The sequence below is a fragment of the Oncorhynchus nerka genome, linkage group LG2, assembly GCF_034236695.1.
Source record: "Oncorhynchus nerka isolate Pitt River linkage group LG2, Oner_Uvic_2.0, whole genome shotgun sequence".
Lineage (NCBI taxonomy): Eukaryota > Metazoa > Chordata > Actinopteri > Salmoniformes > Salmonidae > Oncorhynchus > Oncorhynchus nerka.
In genome coordinates, this window is record NC_088397.1 from 98,511,307 (window position 1) to 98,528,339 (window position 17,033).

Consider the following 17,033-nt stretch of genomic DNA (forward strand, 5'->3'; position numbering starts at 1 on the left):
AGACAGAGAGACACAGGGAGAGAGAGAGGAGAGAGAGAGAGAGAGAGGAGAGAGAGAGAGAGAGAGAGAGAGAGAGAGAGAGAGAGAGGGAGAGAGAGAGAGAGAGAGAGGGGAGAGAGAGAGAGAGAGAGAGAGAGAGAGAGGGAGAGAGAGAGAGAGAGAGAGAGGGAGAGAGAGAGAGAGAAACAGGAGAGAGAGGAGAGAGAGAGAGAAACAGGGGGAGGAGAGAGAGAGAAACAGGGAGAGAGAGAGAGAGAGAGAGAGAGAGAGAGAGAGAGAGAGAGAGAGAGAGAGAGAGAGAGAGAGAAACAGGGAGAGAGAGAGAGAGAGAGAGAGAAACAGGGAGAGAGAGAGAGAGGAAACAGGGAGAGAGAGAGAGGAGAGAAACAGGGAGAGAGAGGGAGAGAGAGAGAGAAACAGGGAGAGAGAGAGAGGGAGAGAGAGAGAGAAACAGGGAGAGAGAGAGAGGGAGAGAGAGAGAGAAACAGGGAGAGAGAGAGAGGGAGAGAGAGAGAGAAACAGGGAGAGAGAGGGAGAGAGAGAAACAGGGAGAGAGAGGGAGAGAGAGAAACAGGGAGAGACAGGGAGAGACAGGGAGAGACGGACAGGGAGAAACAGGGAGGGAGAAACAGGGAGGGAGAAACAGGGAGAGAGAGAAACAGGGAGAGAGAGAAACAGGGAGAGAGAGAAACAGAGAGAGAAAGAGAGAGAGAGAAACAGGAGAGAGAGAAACAGGAGAGAGAAACAGGGAGAGAGAAACAGGAGAGAGAAACAGGGAGAGAGAAACAGGGAGAGAGAAACAGGGAGAGAGAGAAACAGGGAGAGAGAAACAGGGAGAGAGAAACAGGGAGAGAGAAACAGGGAGAGAGAAACAGGGAGAGAGAAACAGGGAGAGAGAAACAGGGAGAGAGAAACAGGGAGAGAGAAACAGGGAGAGAGAAACAGGGAGAGAGAAACAGGGAGAGAGAAACAGGGAGAGGGAGAAACAGGGAGAGGGAGAAACAGGGAGAGGGAGAAACAGGGATAGGGAGAAACAGGGATAGGGATAGAGAAATCAGGGCTGGAAAGAGAGAGGCCCGGGTACAGGAAATGGCAACAGGAAAACAGGAAATACAAAAGTAGATGAAATAGCAAAGTAGGATAAAGAAACCTCAGAACCCATGTAGAATAGGGACATCAGTAGTACAGGGAACCCAGTAACCCCCCACCCCAAAATAACACTGTTGGTTCAGTCCACACCCAGAGTATGACATCAGCACACCGCTCCAGTGAACGGGCCTCATCCAGCCCATCGTACTTCCTTGGTATAGCCAACAGTAAATCCTCTACAGTCCAATACTCATTCTACAGCGTTGGCCAACCCTCCATCGGCATGGCCTATACAAACATGGATGGGCGTGTGGCCTCAGAGCCACAATTAGAGAGGGAACAGAGGGAGCTGGCAGGCACTCGATGAGCTGTTCTAACTTGGCTGCCAAGTGACACGTCTTCTGAACAAGACACGGTTTCCCAGAGGTCTGTGTGTTTCAGAAATAAACTCCACAAGAGACGTTTCTTTCTACTGTACTATGGGGAGATTAGAAGTAGTGTGTGTACTTGTAGACATACCCTAATATTTCTGTCCATGTGGTTTCAGTTATAGCAGACAAACTTTGGACAAAGTCCTTGCTACCTCGGCATGAGGCTGAACAGCCAACAAGCTTTGTCGTCAACATACACAGTAAACTTAAATCAGCTTTGCAAATTATGTTAATTTAAACCTTTAAAATTACAAAGAATACTTGTCTCAACATCAATAGATGGAAAAATATATGTCTGTCAAATTCCAATCTATGGCCCCCCAGATAGAATGCCCCATTTCAGAAACGTACTTTCGGCACACATCTGTACTCATTCATACCTGAATCGAATACTCTTCCCAGAGTCAATTGAGGGGCGAAGGTACAGAGGGCCGGGGCGAAGGTACAGAGGGGCGGGGCGAACGTACAGAGGGGCGGGGCGACTAGCAAACTGGTCCGAACATAAGAAATGAATAACTTGTGGACCAAATGTCACTGAAATTGTTTAATATAAAATATATCTTGCCGGTCAGTGAATGTAACAAATTAAAGGCCTGTTATAACTAAACAATTCAGTGTGAAAGGTTACATAAAACTGCTAATACCCCCAACTTTCAATATTAAAACATTTCAGGGTGGTAATTTATTATGTGTGTTATATACAGGCTTGTAATATATATATATATATATAGGTTATACACAGGCTGGTAATATATATAAATAAATAAAAATAAAAAAATATATATATATAAATACATACACAGGTTGATAATACATTCTATAGGTGTTCTTACCTGGTATCTTGAGGTTGAGGTCACAGACACTACCGACAGTGGCTATGGAAGCAGCCTTCTGTCTCCTGGTGATGCTCTCTCTGATACGGCCCTCACCGGTCACCTTCACCGAGAACGGGCTACCTGTGGCGACGAACACATAGCAGGGTCAAGGGTCACGATCACTTCATTTTAGAAGAAATTAATCAAATTAACATTATACCATTTTAAAAATTAGATAATTCACAACTACAAGCTCTGCTGCAACACCAGATGGGCATCTTAGTTACGTAGCAAGTTACATCTACTCAGGGTTTTCTAAAGCGAACTAGCTTCAGTTCTTCACGTTCCAGCTCTGGCTTCAACCGTACAACGATGGTGGATATTGTTCGTCCGCCCATGTTGCACGTGGCTAGTCGAACGCCGAAACATCAATCCACGGGCTAGTCTGAGCCACGTTTTCATTTGTTCCCAAATCAAAAAAAGAGGAAGTTGTCACAAATCCAGAAGGCTGTGGTAGAAACCAGGCTTTTAGAAGTACCAGGATGGAGACCAGGCAGTAATCTAGTAGAGTTATATTTAACTCTAATACCACAGAGTTGTTGAATACTTGGTTCTAATTGGTTCGAAGGGCATTCTAGAAATACAGGTGTGCCAAGCTTGTAGCGTCATACCCAATAAGACTCAAAGCCGTATTCGCTGCCAAAGGTGCTTACCCAAAGTACTGAGTAAAGGGTCTGAATATTTATGTAAATCAGATTTATTTTTAATAAAATGTGCAAACAATTCTAAAAACCCGTCTTTGCTTTGTCATTATGGGGAATTGTGTGTAGATGGATGAGAATTGAAGGCATTTAGCTCATCTGCTCGTGTCACTGGGCAGCTCGCGGCTGGGTTACCCTTTGTATACATACGGTCGACTGTGGGGACGATTTTGTCAACGTAGTTAAAGAAGCCGATGACTGATGTCATTAACTCCTTAATGACATCGGATTATTCCAGAACATACCCCAGTCTGTTAGGGAAACAGTCCTGCAGATTAGCATTCACTTCATTGGACCACTTCATTGGACCACTTCATTGGACCACTTCATTGGACCACTTCATTGGACCACTTCATTGGACCACTTCATTGGACCACTTCATTGGACCACTTCATTGGACCACTTCATTGGACCACTTCATTGGACCACTTCATTATTAAGTAGGTCACTGGTACTTCCCGTTTGAGTTTTTGCTTGTAAGCGGGAATCAGGAGGAGAGTTACGGTCAGATTTGCAGCTTTTTACGAGTCTCTGTGTGTGGAGTAAAGGCGGAAATAGAGTTTGTTCTCCCTCTGGTTGCACATTTAACATGCTGGTAGAAATGAGGTGAAACGGATTTGAGTTTCCCCGCATTAATATCACCGGCCACTAGGAGCGCCACCTCTGGATGAGCGTTTTCCTGTTTGCTTTATGGTCGTATACAGCTGGTAGAGTGCCGTCTTAGGGCCAGCATCAGTTTGTAGTGGTAAATAGTATGGTCTAGCCAGCCGTCCCCCCATTGAGTTAGCCTGCCGCAGAGCAGGTTAGTGCTAAAGGATTCATCGTCATAGAAATGTACCTGGCTAAAAGGTGAGCCACATTCCTATGACAAGTTATCCCGAGTCGAACCCCAAAGTTACCTCGTTAACTACTCAAACCTGATTGGTAGGATCCTCCTCGTTGACCCTGATCCTTTTGGTACAATAACAGAGCTGTACGTAGACTCACCTGGCACGTGTTGGTCAGCGAAGCGTACGGAGACGATGTAAGAGCCTGGTTCTGACGGGCAGTAGGAGACGACACATGTCCCATCCTCCACGTCCTGGGTCTGGATGTCCACCTTACTGGGTCCCTCAACAGATAGGGCCAGACCCCCATAACCTGGGTGACAACAGAGTAGACAACAGTCAGACCCTGGATAGACAGGATCAGACCCCTGTAGCCTAGGGGACAACAATACCAGTCAGACACAGTTCTGGGAGTGAGACTGAGCAATGTGTTGCCAAGTGGCGCAGCGGTTGCGATGCAGTGCCTTAGACCACGGTTCGATTCCCGGGCCGTATCACAACCGGCCGTGATTGGGAGTCCCATAGGACGGTGTACAAATGGCCCAGCATCGTCCGGGTTTGGCCGCTGTAGGCCATCATTGTAAATAATAATTTGTTCAGACTTTAGTTAAATAAAAAGGTTGAAAAACATTTTCTTTAAATGCATTCAGCAGTTGTGTCTGTTTAGGAAACCATTGGGACCATTTGACCAAATCAAAAGATGATTTCTATCCAACCATGACGCTGGACATGGACTGACAAATCCAGACGTAAAAGCCACATATTATCACATTCACATTATACAGCCAACGAAGACTAAACTTAATAACACAATCACATCTCTGGTTTCCAGAAATAATAGTTTTGAGTTTGCCGTAATACAGTGTTAAAGGTTAAATAATGGGGTTATGGTTCATTCTCTTCCTGTATATCTGTAGGCCTGGTCCATACCCAGTCTGATTGGAGGCCCTACTATTCTACCCAATCACAACGACTGTGTCCCAAACCACAGCCTGTTCACTACTTTTTAACCAGGGCCAATAGGGAATAGGGTTCCATTTGGGACACACCCACTGACTCTACAACATCCTAGGTCCTAATCACACTGTAGAGGTTTTGGCTGAAACTTAAATTCTCTCACTTATGTTGTTATCTACCATTAACGGAACCTGAGACGCCGCCAGAGACCATGTGTGAAGTGTGTGTTAAGGTGTGAGAATCAATAACGGGGAACAGAAACGCTGGAACCCAGGCCCGGAGACCCAGGATCCCAGGCCCGGAGACCCAGGAATTGGAGAACCAGGCAAGGAGAACCAGGAACCAGGCCCGTAAGAACGAGAGACTAATTAGTGACACTAATTCCAAAATCAACCCCCATGGCCTCTTAAAGCAACCATTCCAATAGGAGACTCATTATTTTAGGTGGAGGGGGTAGTAGTAACAGAGTTTGGCGGGGTGACCCTGGGCCGTTGTAATGCCTAGAACCAGTTCTAGGGTACTATTCAAGACACTCACCTGCTTCTCGTGTGTCGACCACAAAGTCAGACACGTCGAAGGTGTGTCCCTCGACCAGCCCCTGTCCGTACACCTTGACCTTGGAGGCATCGCCGATCTCAGATTGCACAACCATGATTGTGATGGGGCTGTTGGGAACATGGCAGCCATTCTTCTTGATGCTCACCACGTGCTCCCCAACCTCCCTCGGGATGAAGGAAATACCTGGGGATGAAGACAATACCTGGGGAGAGGTAGAAAGAAAGGGGCAGGGAGAGAGAAGGGGGGGAGAGACAGAAAAGGGGAAGGGTAGATGGGACAGAAAGAGGGGCAGGGGAGAGAGAAAAGGGGGGAGACAGAAAAGTAGAAGGGAATGGGAGAAAGACAGGGGGAAGAAAGGGAAGGGTAGATGGGAGGGTAGATGGGACAGAAAGAGGGGCAGGGAGAGAGAGTTAGAGGCCCTGCTAAGCTATTTTAATCTAGACATAGATTAATTTATTATAGGTCAGACATAAATACATACCAGTGCAGTCACCTGTAAGTGACCCTACTCATACATGGTATATACCATCACATACATCACCTGTCTCGATAATCCCTTGCCAAACAAATGTAATTCCTCAAGAAAACTCCCAGCCCTTCAGTCAGTTGAATCAGTGGGTAAACAGACCAACAGTTCACCCACCTTCGGTGTAAAAATGCATTGAAAGTATAGGGAGCGCTATTGTCACATCGCGGCAGGCGAACAGTTATTCCACACATTTGTTTACCGCTGAAGAATAATAATCAAGACTGTACAGGTTTAAGCTGATTCACAGGACACACAGCCCTGCCCCAGGGGGAGCAGCCCTGCCCCAGGGGGAGCAGACATGCCCCAGGGGGAGCAGACATGCTTTACAAGATGGATGGTTGTCGGGCTGGGGTTAGGGTCAGGTCTTACCGAAGTGGTTGTCGGGCTGGGGTCAGGTCTTACCGAAGTGGTTGTCGGGCTAGGGGGTCAGGTCTTACCGACGTGGTTGTCGGGCTGGGGTTAGGGTCAGGTCGTACCGACGTGGTTGTCGGGCTGGGGTCAGGTCGTACCGACGTGGTTGTCGGGCGGGCTGTCTTACCGGCGGGTTTCGGGTTAAGGTCAGGTCTTACCGATGTGGTTGTCGGGTTAGGGTCAGGTCTTACCGATGTGGTTGTCGGGTTAGGGTCAGGTCTTACCGATGTGGTTGTCGGGTTAGGGTCAGGTCTTACCGATGTGGTTGTCGGGTTAGGGTCAGGTCTTACCGATGTGGTTGTCGGGCTAGGGTCAGGTCTTACCGATGTGGTTGTCGGGTTAAGGTCAGGTCTTACCGATGTGGTTGTCGGGTTAAGGTCAGGTCTTACCGATGTGGTTGTCGGGTTAGGGTCAGGTCTTACCGATGTGGTTGTTGGGCTGTCTCTTGAGCAGACAGGGTTCGTCGCGGCCAGAGGGGGCTTTGATGCTGGCGGTAAGTAGAGACAGGTCAGTTTCTGTAATGTCCAGGGAGAAGTCAGCTGCAGAACCCAACTTCAACTGGGAACAACGTTTCTCCTCTGCGAAGAGACACAGACAGGGGTTAGTGAGTTAGAGGCAGTCACATTGACCATTCAGGATGAGACTTACAGAAACACTTCAGGTCAGGAATAGGTGTTTTATTGATTACATTTACTGGCAGAACGTTAAAAAGTGAATATAAATAAAGATCTGGTGTCATTGGTAGAGAGTCAGAATGGAGTGAAAGTGCACTGTAAACACAACACTGGTTTAGCAGTCTGTCCAATACATTGGAATACAAAAGAAGCCAACCACTCGACGGGTTCTTGATGAGTTTAGGGACTTTAAACCTATTAAATGATGTGTGCGAGTCACGTCACCCATCTGGTTTCTAACCTCATCTGGATGGATCCATAACGATTTACTGCGGGAATAAATCACTGAACGGCAGAAATATTGGAATAAAGTAGGCTAATGCAATTGAAGGCAAATGGTTGCTTACTGAAACTCCCAAAGTTATCCAATGTTCAAATAGGATTTGAAGGAATAGCCTACCCACGTGTGGTCGAGCGTGGGGACTGGTCCGTTTCACACTGCTCTGAGACGAGCGTGGGGACTGGTCCGTTTCACACTGCTCTGAGACGAGCGTGGAGACTGGTCCGTTTCACACTGCTCTGAGACGAGCGTGGAGACTGGTCCGTTTCACACTGCTCTGAGACGAGCGTGGAGACTGGTCCGTTTCACACTGCTCTGAGACGAGCGTGAGACTGGTCCGTTTCACACTGCTCTGAGACGAGCGTGGAGACTGGTCCGTTTCACACTGCTCTGAGACGAGCGTGGAGACTGGTCCGTTTCACACTGCTCTGAGACGAGCGTGGAGACTGGTCCGTTTCACACTGCTCTGAGACGAGCGTGGAGACTGGTCCGTTTCACACTGCTCTGAGACGAGCGTGGAGACTGGTCCGTTTCACACTGCTCTGAGACGAGCGTGGAGACTGGTCCGTTTCACACTGCTCTGAGACGAGCGTGGAGACTGGTCCGTTTCACACTGCTCTGAGACGAGCGTGGAGACTGGTCCGTTTCACACTGCTCTGAGACGAGCGTGGAGACTGGTCCGTTTCACACTGCTCTGAGACGAGCGTGGAGACTGGTCCGTTTCACACTGCTCTGAGACGAGCGTGGAGACTGGTCCGTTTCACACTGCTCTGAGACGAGCGTGGAGACTGGTCCGTTTCACACTGCTCTGAGACGAGCGTGGAGACTGGTCCGTTTCACACTGCTCTGAGACGAGCGTGGAGACTGGTCCGTTTCACACTGCTCTGAGACGAGCGTGGAGACTGGTCCGTTTCACACTGCTCTGAGACGAGCGTGGAGACTGGTCCGTTTCACACTGCTCTGAGACGAGCGTGGAGACTGGTCCGTTTCACACTGCTCTGAGACGAGCGTGAGACTGGTCCGTTCACACTGCTCTGAGACGAGCGTGGAGACTGGTCCGTTTCACACTGCTCTGAGACGAGCGTGGAGACTGGTCCGTTTCACACTGCTCTGAGACGAGCATGGAGACTGGTCCGTTACACACTGCTCTGAGACGAGCATGGAGACTGGTCCGTTACACACTGCTCTGAGACGAGCATGGAGACTGGTCCGTTACACACTGCTCTGAGACGAGCATGGAGACTGGTCCGTTACACACTGCTCTGAGACGAGCATGGAGACTGGTCCGTTACACACTGCTCTGAGACGAGCATGGAGACTGGTCTTGATAAATCTGATTTAGTATTTTCACTGAATATCTGTTTGGGTATTGGTTAGACTAGAACTAGGGTGTGGAAATGTTAGGATCATTTTGCTCGTCACTTAGTAACCTTGGCCTAGTCCTGACCAGTCACGTTGTACTGCTCCATCTTCTAAGAGAAACACAGGCCGACATAAAAGCATTTGACAGTAGCCTCTCTTTCTTGGAAAAGAAACACCATAATATGAATCTATTTAATTTTAGATAAATAAACAAATAATTTACAAACAAATTAGAATCAACCCCATTAGTCTGTTCTAAACAAAATATTTTAAAGTCCTAGTACAGCCAATATTACAAACAGTCAAACGCATTTGTGAATTCAACGACTTCAACCGACAAGTTACGATTTATTCATTTCTATTATTCTTCAAGGCTCCTTTTGTTATTTCGTTTAATAACAAAAATGTTTGACGGTATTTAAAGACATGGATAACATGACATACTGTATATTGAAAGAGGCCGGTATGCCAATAAGTCCTGCTCAAAACAGCAACAGAGAAGCAAGACTGTCAAACCTACAGCTCCTAGTCTTTAAAAACAACTTCTCAAAGACGCCCTCTAGTGGCCAAACAAGCATTAACGGCAACGATGACGTCATGCACGCCAACGTGCAGTACCGCGGCATACCACAAGCTGAGCCACTGACCATGTGCTTTTCTCTCAGAGAGTGTGAGTGTACCGTTAGTCTTTTCATTGCAGGGCACCGGTATGTTGTAATAAGGCTAGGAGAGAGAGAGAGCAAGAAAGTGTGTTATGATCCTAGCGTTGTGTGTGTGTGTGTGTGTGTGTGTGTCTTACCGGTGATCCTAGCGTTGTGTGCGTGTGTCTTACCGGTGATCCTAGCGTTGTGTGTGTGTGTGTGTGTCTTACCGGTGATCCTAGCGTTGTGTGCGTGTGTGTGTGTGTGTGTCTTACCGGTGATCCTAGCGTTGTGTGCGTGTGTGTGTGTGTGTGTCTTACCGGTGATCCTAGCGTTGTGTGTGTGTGTCTTACCGGTGATCCTAGCGTTGTGTGTGTGTGTGTGTGTGTCTTACCGGTGATCCTAGCGTTGTGTGTGTGTGTGTGTCTTGTGTGTGTGTGTGGTGATCCTAGCGTTGTGTGTGTGTGTGTGTCTTACCGGTGATCCTAGCGTTGTGTGTGTGTGTGTGTCTTACCGGTGATCCTAGCGTTGTGTGTGTGTGTCTTACCGGTGATCCTAGCGTTGTGTGTGTGTGTGTGTGTCTTACCGGTGATCCTAGCGTTGTGTGTGTGTGTGTGTGTCTTACCGGTGATCCTAGCGTTGTGTGTGTGTGTGTGTCTTACCGGTGATCCTAGCGTTGTGTGTGTGTGTGTGTCTTACCGGTGATCCTAGCGTTGTGTGTGTGTGTGTCTTACCGGTGATCCTAGCGTTGTGTGTGTGTGTGTCTTACCGGTGATCCTAGCGTGTGTGTGTGTGTGTGTGTGTCTTACCGGTGATCCTAGCGTTGTGTGTGTGTGTGTCTTACCGGTGATCCTAGCGTTGTGTGTGTGTGTGTCTTACCGGTGATCCTAGCGTTGTGTGTGTGTGTGTCTTACCGGTGATCCTAGCGTTGTGTGTGTGTGTGTCTTACCGGTGATCCTAGCGTTGTGTGTGTGTGTGTGTGTCTTACCGGTGATCCTAGCGTTGTGTGTGTGTGTGTCTTACCGGTGATCCTAGCGTTGTGTGTGTGTGTGTGTGTCTTACCGGTGATCCTAGCGTTGTGTGTGTGTGTGTGTGTCTTACCGGTGATCCTAGCGTTGAAGGGGCTGCCAGCGATGTGCTTGTCGTTGTATCTGACCAGGATATGGTAGTCTCCAGGGAGAACAGGAAGGTAGGTCACTGTGCAGGTACCATCTTTATTATCCACACAGGTGATATCTGCCTTGGAAGGACCCTCGATGGCCAAGTCCAAACCTCCTGGAGACCAGTCAGAAACAGTCAATGGGGATCAGATGGTTCCTCTAACACTTCATAAGAATGTTCCGGACAGCCACGGCATCTACCAGACTAGTCATCATTTACAGTAAAACATGAAAGTCTCTGCTATCCTACGCATTTCAATTCCCACCTCAGAGCAAACTACTCTGTACGTACCCTCGGCAGCGTCCTCTGTGTAGATGGTGAACATGGCGGTCTTGTTGGCGACGCCGTAGACCAGACCGGGACCGGAGGCAGTCACATTGGCACTGTTGGCGTTGTTCACATAGAACTGCAGAGGAGACTCTGAAGAGACAACGACAACGTCATCAACCTGAGACGATAAACACTACGTAGGGCTAGGAGTTGTCCTTGATCAGACAGAACAACTCCTGGTCCTATAACACGTGGTGGTAGTCTACGAGTACTGAGTCTGAGCATCAAAACTCATAGTACGCTGATGCAGAGCTCTCGTCTGCATAACAACAAATATCCATCCAGGTTGGACAGCAGAGATCAGGTGTCGATCCCCACCGTACCCCCCACACTAACCCTCCATTCCTCACACCGTACCCCCACAGTAGCCCTCCGTTCCTCACACCGTACCCCCACAGTAGCCCTCCATTCCTCACACCGTACCCCCACAGTAACCCTCCATTCCTCACACCGTACCCCCACACTAACCCTCCATTCCTCACACCGTACCCCCACAGTAGCCCTCCATTCCTCACACCGTACCCCCACACTAGCCCCCTCCATTCCTCACACCGTACCCCACAGTAACCCTCCATTCCTCACACCGTACCCCCACAGTAGCCCTCCATTCCTCACACCGTACCCCCACACTAGCCCTCCATTCCTCACACCGTACCCCCCACAGTAGCCCTCCATTCCTCACACCGTACCCCACACTAACCCTCCATTCCTCACACTGTACCCCCACACTAACCCTCCATTCCTCACACCGTACCCCCACAGTAGCCCTCCAAGGGTCCCAGGGAGGGATCGACACATTCTCCTGATATCCCCAAGAGTGGTCTTTCACCAACTATCAAGCATCATCTCAACGGGTCTGAGCTTAAAACAGAATATCGCAGAAAGGAGGATCTTTACAACTGAGCGATTCTCTTCTTCCCCCCGCCTCTCCCCCTCCCTCCGCCTCTCCCCCTCCCTCCGCCTCTCCCCCCTCCCTCCGCCTCTCCCTGGTATGTCCTGTTCATGACGTCAACACACAGGAATCCTGACAGGATATTCATCACTCCTCTGTGCCCTGTGTGGTGTGTGAGAGATCTGTTCCTGCGTTGGAGATATTTGCCTTTGTTCCAGCCTGCTATTCGACCAGCAAAACAAACAAGTAAACACCTGAAAGTGCACGTGGTTTCTCCGTGCTCGTAGTTTGTGCACGTTGTGTGTCCGTGCACGTTGTGTGTCCGTGCGTGTGGTGTGCTCTGACCTGGAATGTGCGTTCCGTTGTACTTGATGTGCATCTCGTGTAGACCGGCCTCAGTGGGGGCAAACTTCACTGTGACTGTCCCGTCCTTGTTGTCCATGATCTCAGGCTGAGCAGTCTTCCCCGACGGCATGTGGACCTCACCTAGAGAGAGAACGTAGGAGAAGAGTTACACTGCCCTACAAATAGACAGGTCACTCCACACTGCCCTACAAATAGACAGGTCACTCCACACTGCCCTACAAATAGACAGGTCACTCCACACTGCCCTACAAATAGACAGGTCACTGTGCCAAGAAGCTTCTCATTCCAATTAGTTTATTTAACTTCTTTGAGACTGGGGGGGCAGTAATGAATAGCTTGGATGAATAAGGTGCCAAGAGTAAACTGCCTGCTACTCAGCAATAAAAACTAGAATATGCATATTTGGATAGAAAACACAGGTTTTAAAACTGTTTGAATGATGTCTGTGAGTATAACAGAACTCATATGGCAGGCAAAAACCTGAGAAAATCCAACCAGGAAGTGGGAAATCTGAGGTTTGTAGTTTTTAAACTCGCGCCCTATCGAAGATAGTGGGATATTGGTCATATTGCACTTCCTAAGGCTTCCACTAGACGTCAACAGTCTTTAGAACCTTGTTTGATGCTTCTACTGTGAAGTGGGGGCTCATAAGGGCTGTTTGAGCCAGGTGTCTGACAGAGTCCCATGAGCTCGTGACGAGCGTTCATGTGAAAGTTACCCCTCGTTCCATTGCTTTCATACAGACAAAAGGAATTGTCCGGTTGGAACATTATTGAAGATGTATGATAAAAACATCCTAAAGATTGATTCGATACTTAGTTTGACAAGTTTCTACGAACTGTAATATAACTTTCTGAACTTTCCGCATGGACTCGCCGGCACATCGTGATTTTGGATTGTGTATTAAAACGCACGAACATCAAGGAGGTATTTGGACATAAATGAGGGACTATATCGAACAAATCAAACAATTATTGTGGAACAGGGATTCCTGGGAGTGCATTCTGATGAAGATCAAATGTAAGTGAATATTTATAATGCTATTTCTGACCTCTGTTGACTCCACAACATGGCAGATATTTTTGGGGCTGTTTTATTGTCTGAGCGCTGTACTCAGATTATTGCATGGTTTGCTTTTTCCGTAAAGCTTTTTTGAAATCTGACACAGCGGTTGCATTAAGGAGAAGTTCATCTAAAATGCCATGCATAATACTTGTCTTTATCGACAAATGGCTGTGTTTTTCTGTGACTTGGTGGTGACCAAACAATCGTTTGTGGTGCTTTCGCTGTAAAGCCTATTTGAAATCGGACACTGTGGCTGGATTTACAAGAACTTTGTCTTTAAAATGGTGTAAAACACTTGTATGCTTGAGGAATTTTAAGATTTGTTTTGAATTTGGCGCTCTGCACTTTCACTGGCTGTTGAGTGGGACGCTACCGTCCCGAATATCCCAGAGAGGTTAATGATGAGACAGGCCTCCTCTCCATCCGATCTTACTGGAAAGATATGCCTGTCAATGACTCACCTATGATATGGCCCTTGATCTGTTACTGCAGTGGTCTGTGTCTCACCTGTGATCTCTCCCTCAACAGGAAGTTACATAGTTATTGTTCAGAATCTCACCTGTGATCTCTCCCTTGCGGAAGGCGAAAGGAATGACCATGTCGAAGGGCCTGAAACCGGTTCCGTTCATACGGTTGGCTGGGTTATAGGACCCGTCTGTGACCTGGAGGGGAGAGGGAAACAAGGGGGAGGGGAGAGGGAAACAAGGGGGAGAGGGTGATCTTTAAAAACGTGACTGATATGTCTTTGGTAGGAGATCTGTCAAAACAGGAAGAGTGACATCTCCACTGTATTTCTACCATTTACAATCTCATTCTGCCTGAGTTGTCCTGTAGTAAAAGCAGAGGTAAGAGAAAAATCAGGTAGGCAGGGATTCGGATACAAGCCATCAGGGCAGACCGGTTCCGTTCGGTGCCTCTTGCAGGAGTACAGGGGTGCATGGAGTAAAGGAAGGAGGGATGGGTGGAGAGAGAGATAACAGATACCTGGAAAAACAGCTCTCAGAACTCCTGGGAAGAGCGAGGAAGAGAAACCCAAATACCTGTAACCGTGGTAATATATAGTAGATGAGCAGGGAAGAGAAGAGGATGAGTAGAGGACAGAAGATGCATTTTGATAGACATTGCAAGCCAAGACTTTGCCAAATTCAGCTTTTGATATACCCTCGATAGTCAGGCCTAGGGCACGGTTCTGTCCGGTGACTGACCTGACTATACACGATGAAAGATGTGTTTGTGTTCTCGGAGGAACAGCAAGTAAAAATCGCTCTCTGTTCCAACATACTGAACCTTAGTAGTCGAGGAATATGTGTGTGATCCCACCCATTCCTATTGTGGTAGGAACAGGAGAGAGGCGTCCCGTGTTTCCACTGTAATGGGTCTGGCATGGTGCCACGGTTGGGGGGGCGCTGACTGACAACGAGGACAGGATGGAGACAAGATAACGCAATGGAACTAACATGGCATGGGACACCCGTTTCTCCAGTGTACGATCAGAGAGCGGTAGAATATTAGCCCAAAGAAATAGTCAGCCATTACACATGAACAGCCATTTCCTATAAATATGATGGGAGAGAATATAGAGTCATTCAGTGACATTTATGAAGTTGGAGGAGAGGACACCGTGAGAGAGGGAGGGAGGGAGAGAAGGACACCGTGAGAGAGGCATGGAGGGAGAGAAGGACACCGAGAGAGAGGCATGGAGGGAGAGAAGGACACCGTGAGAGAGGCATGGAGGGAGAGAAGGACACCGTGAGAGAGGGAGAGAGGCATGAGAGAGGGAGGGAGAGAAGGACACCGTGAGAGAGGGAGGGAGAGAAGGACACCGTGAGAGAGGGAGAGAGGCATGGAGGGAGAGAAGGACACCGTGAGAGAGGGAGGGAGGCATGGAGGGAGAGAAGGACACCATGAGAGGGAGGGTGATCATTCAGTGTCAGGGATCAGAGATAATTCAGAGGCGCAGGGACAGCCAGAGGGAGGAAGGGAGGCATGGAGGAATCTCCTTGAGGTGCAGTTCAGGATGGGTGTGACAGAAGGATGGATAGAGGTGTTTCTCTGTACCCAGGGCTGGAAGGAAGGAAGGGAGCTGGATAGAGGTGTTTCTCTACTCTGTACCCAGGGCTGGAAGGAAGGAAGAGAGATGGATAGAGGTGTTTCTCTACTCTGTACCCAGGGCTGGAAGGAAGGAAGGAAGGAAGAGAGATGGATAGAGGTGTTTCTCTACTCTGTACCCAGGGCTGGAAGGAAGGAAGAGAGATGGATAGAGGTGTTTCTCTACTCTGTACCCAGGGCTGGAAGGAAGGAAGGAAGAGAGATGGATAGAGGTGTTTCTCTACTCTGTACCCAGGGCTGGAAGGAAGGAAGGAAGGAAGGAAGGGAGATGGATAGAGGTGTTTCTCTACTCTGTACCCAGGGCTGGAATCCGGCGGCTCCAGGAGCAGCTGACTGCTGATTGGCTGACTGTTGCTGCATCATTGGATCCTCATCAGTCGCCTGGGGAAATCACAACCATGTCAGGTTTCACACACACAATCTAAAAAGACATGATCTTATCACCATCACAACTGAAACAGGATCCAAAATGTCTGCACAGGATCAGACAAAGATACAGAGATGCATTTTCATAACATATTAGAGCATACATTCCACTACCCTGCATCTCTCCCCCCCAACAGTAGAGTTCCACGACCCTGCATCCCCCGGCAGCATCATTCCACTACCCTGCATCTCTCCCCCCCCCAACAGTAGAGTTCCACTACCCTGCATCTCCCGGCAGCATCATTCCACTACCCTGCATCTCTCCGCCCCCAACAGTAGAGTTCCACTACCCTGCATCTCTCCGCCCCCAACAGTAGAGTTCCACCACCCTGCATCTCTCCGCCCCCCAACAGTAGAGTTCCACCACCCTGCATCCGCCCCCAATAGTAGTTCCACCACCCTGCATCCGCCCCCAACAGTAGAGTTCCACCACCCTGCACCCGCCCCCAGCATCAGTTCCACCACCCTGCATCCGCCCCCAACAGTAGAGTTCCACCACCCTGCATCCGCCCCCAACAGTAGTTCCACCACCCTGCACCCGCCCCTCAACAGTAGAGTTCCACCACCCTGCATCTCACCCAACAGTAGAGTTCCACTACCCTGCATCTCACCCAACAGTAGAGTTCCACCACCCTGCATCTCACCATGACTTTGAAGGGGCTCTTGGGGACGTTCTCCCCTCCAAATCGTACGTATATGACATAGTTCCCGGGGGTCGGGGCGGTGTAGAAGATATCGAATGTTCCGTCCTCGTTCTGGATGACATCAGCCTCCACCTCGGTCCCATCCGGCGTCACCACGATACACGTCACCTTCCCCTTCCCAGCTGCCTTAGCGTTCACCACAAAGCCCACCTCTTCCCCGACCGCGATGACGGGGGCGATACCAGGACCTGGTAGGAATAACAGATAGAAAGAGAAGTGTGGAGAAGAAAACCGTAACTTAAAAGCTCAGATGAACACCAGGCTGTTATAATTGTGGCGAGAGGCGTGTAGGATGTTATTCTAATGTGCATTGTCTCCATTTGATTCTGTATTTATGTGGCAGCAGCAAAACCTTTTGTCCACGATACATCTCCCTCCCCCGGGAGAGGAAAGTATATCCCCCCCCGGGAGAGGAAAGTATATACCCCCCCGGGAGAGGAAAGTATATTTCCCCCGGGAGAGGAAAGTATATCCCCCCCCGGAGAGGAAAGTATATCCCCCCCGGGAGAGGAAAGTATATCCCCCCGGGAGAGGAAAGTATATTTCCCCGGGAGAGGAAAGTATATCCCCCCCCGGGAGAGGAAAGTATATTTCCCCCCGGGAGAGGAAAGTATATTTCCCCCCGGAGAGGAAAGTATATCATCC

The 17,033-nt window shown here is 48.9% G+C and overlaps 1 protein-coding gene across 1 annotated transcript in view; it reads right to left on the reverse strand.

Annotated features, from left to right (window-relative positions):
* flnbl (filamin B, like) overlaps window positions 1–17,033 on the reverse strand; it is a 106,132-nt gene that overhangs the window by 11,009 nt on the left and 78,090 nt on the right. The window contains exons 29-38 of the mRNA XM_029646657.2: window positions 16,329–16,576; window positions 15,556–15,639; window positions 13,709–13,811; window positions 12,064–12,204; window positions 10,788–10,916; window positions 10,437–10,610; window positions 6,801–6,956; window positions 5,418–5,621; window positions 4,084–4,236; window positions 2,354–2,476 (exon numbers count right to left, since the gene is read on the reverse strand). Coding sequence (XP_029502517.2) covers window positions 2,354–2,476; window positions 4,084–4,236; window positions 5,418–5,621; window positions 6,801–6,956; window positions 10,437–10,610; window positions 10,788–10,916; window positions 12,064–12,204; window positions 13,709–13,811; window positions 15,556–15,639; window positions 16,329–16,576 — 1,515 coding nt within the window. The remainder of the gene's footprint in view (window positions 1–2,353; window positions 2,477–4,083; window positions 4,237–5,417; window positions 5,622–6,800; window positions 6,957–10,436; window positions 10,611–10,787; window positions 10,917–12,063; window positions 12,205–13,708; window positions 13,812–15,555; window positions 15,640–16,328; window positions 16,577–17,033) is intronic.